The sequence below is a fragment of the Chaetura pelagica genome, unplaced genomic scaffold (assembly GCF_000747805.2).
Source record: "Chaetura pelagica isolate M959 unplaced genomic scaffold, ChaPel_1.0 scaffold405, whole genome shotgun sequence".
Taxonomy (NCBI): Eukaryota; Metazoa; Chordata; class Aves; order Apodiformes; family Apodidae; genus Chaetura; species Chaetura pelagica.
This window is the reverse complement of record NW_009953489.1, coordinates 2,846,547-2,847,100: the sequence shown is the minus strand read 5'-3', so window position 1 is coordinate 2,847,100 and position 554 is coordinate 2,846,547. Positions and strand designations below refer to the sequence as shown.

The 554-nt window shown below is 69.3% G+C and overlaps 1 protein-coding gene across 1 annotated transcript in view; it reads left to right on the top strand.

Annotated features, from left to right (window-relative positions):
• Nucleotides 1–554, top strand: part of LHX3 (LIM homeobox 3) — a 4,315-nt gene that overhangs the window by 1,884 nt on the left and 1,877 nt on the right. The window contains exon 2 of the mRNA XM_009998949.1: nt 120–291. Coding sequence (XP_009997251.1) covers nt 120–291 — 172 coding nt within the window. The remainder of the gene's footprint in view (nt 1–119; nt 292–554) is intronic.

The following is a 554-nucleotide window of genomic DNA, read 5'->3' as shown; positions in this document are numbered from 1 at the left end:
GGTGAGACGGGGCGGCCCTCGCCCCAAGCCCCCGCAGGGTCTGCCCGGGCCGCGGGGCTGGGGGCGGGGGAAGGAGCCGGCCCCGCAGAGAGGGAGCTCCTCGCCTGCCCTGCTTGCAGGTCTGGTTCCAGAACCGCCGGGCCAAGGAGAAGAGGCTGAAGAAGGACGCGGGGAGGCAGCGGTGGGGTCAGTATTTCAGGAACATGAAGCGGTCCCGGGGGACCTCCAAGTCCGACAAGGACAGCATCCAGGAGGAGGGGCCCGACAGCGATGCCGAGGTCTCTTTCACAGGTCGGTGCCCCGGAGCCCCGTTTCCCACCGGCGCTTTGCCGAGTGCGCTGTGTGCCCTCCCTGCAAAGCTGCTCGCCGTGCCCGGCCTCCTTTCACCCCCTCGGTGCCACTTAAATAATTTACAGCTATAATACAAGGAGTGAAAGGAAGTGCCCGAGGCCCGGGAGCTGAGGGACTTACGGTGGTGCCACCGCGCTGGCCGGTCCGGCAGGGCTGGGGGGCGGGAGGGATCCGGGGCGGCCGCAGCGAGGGGCAGGCGGGGG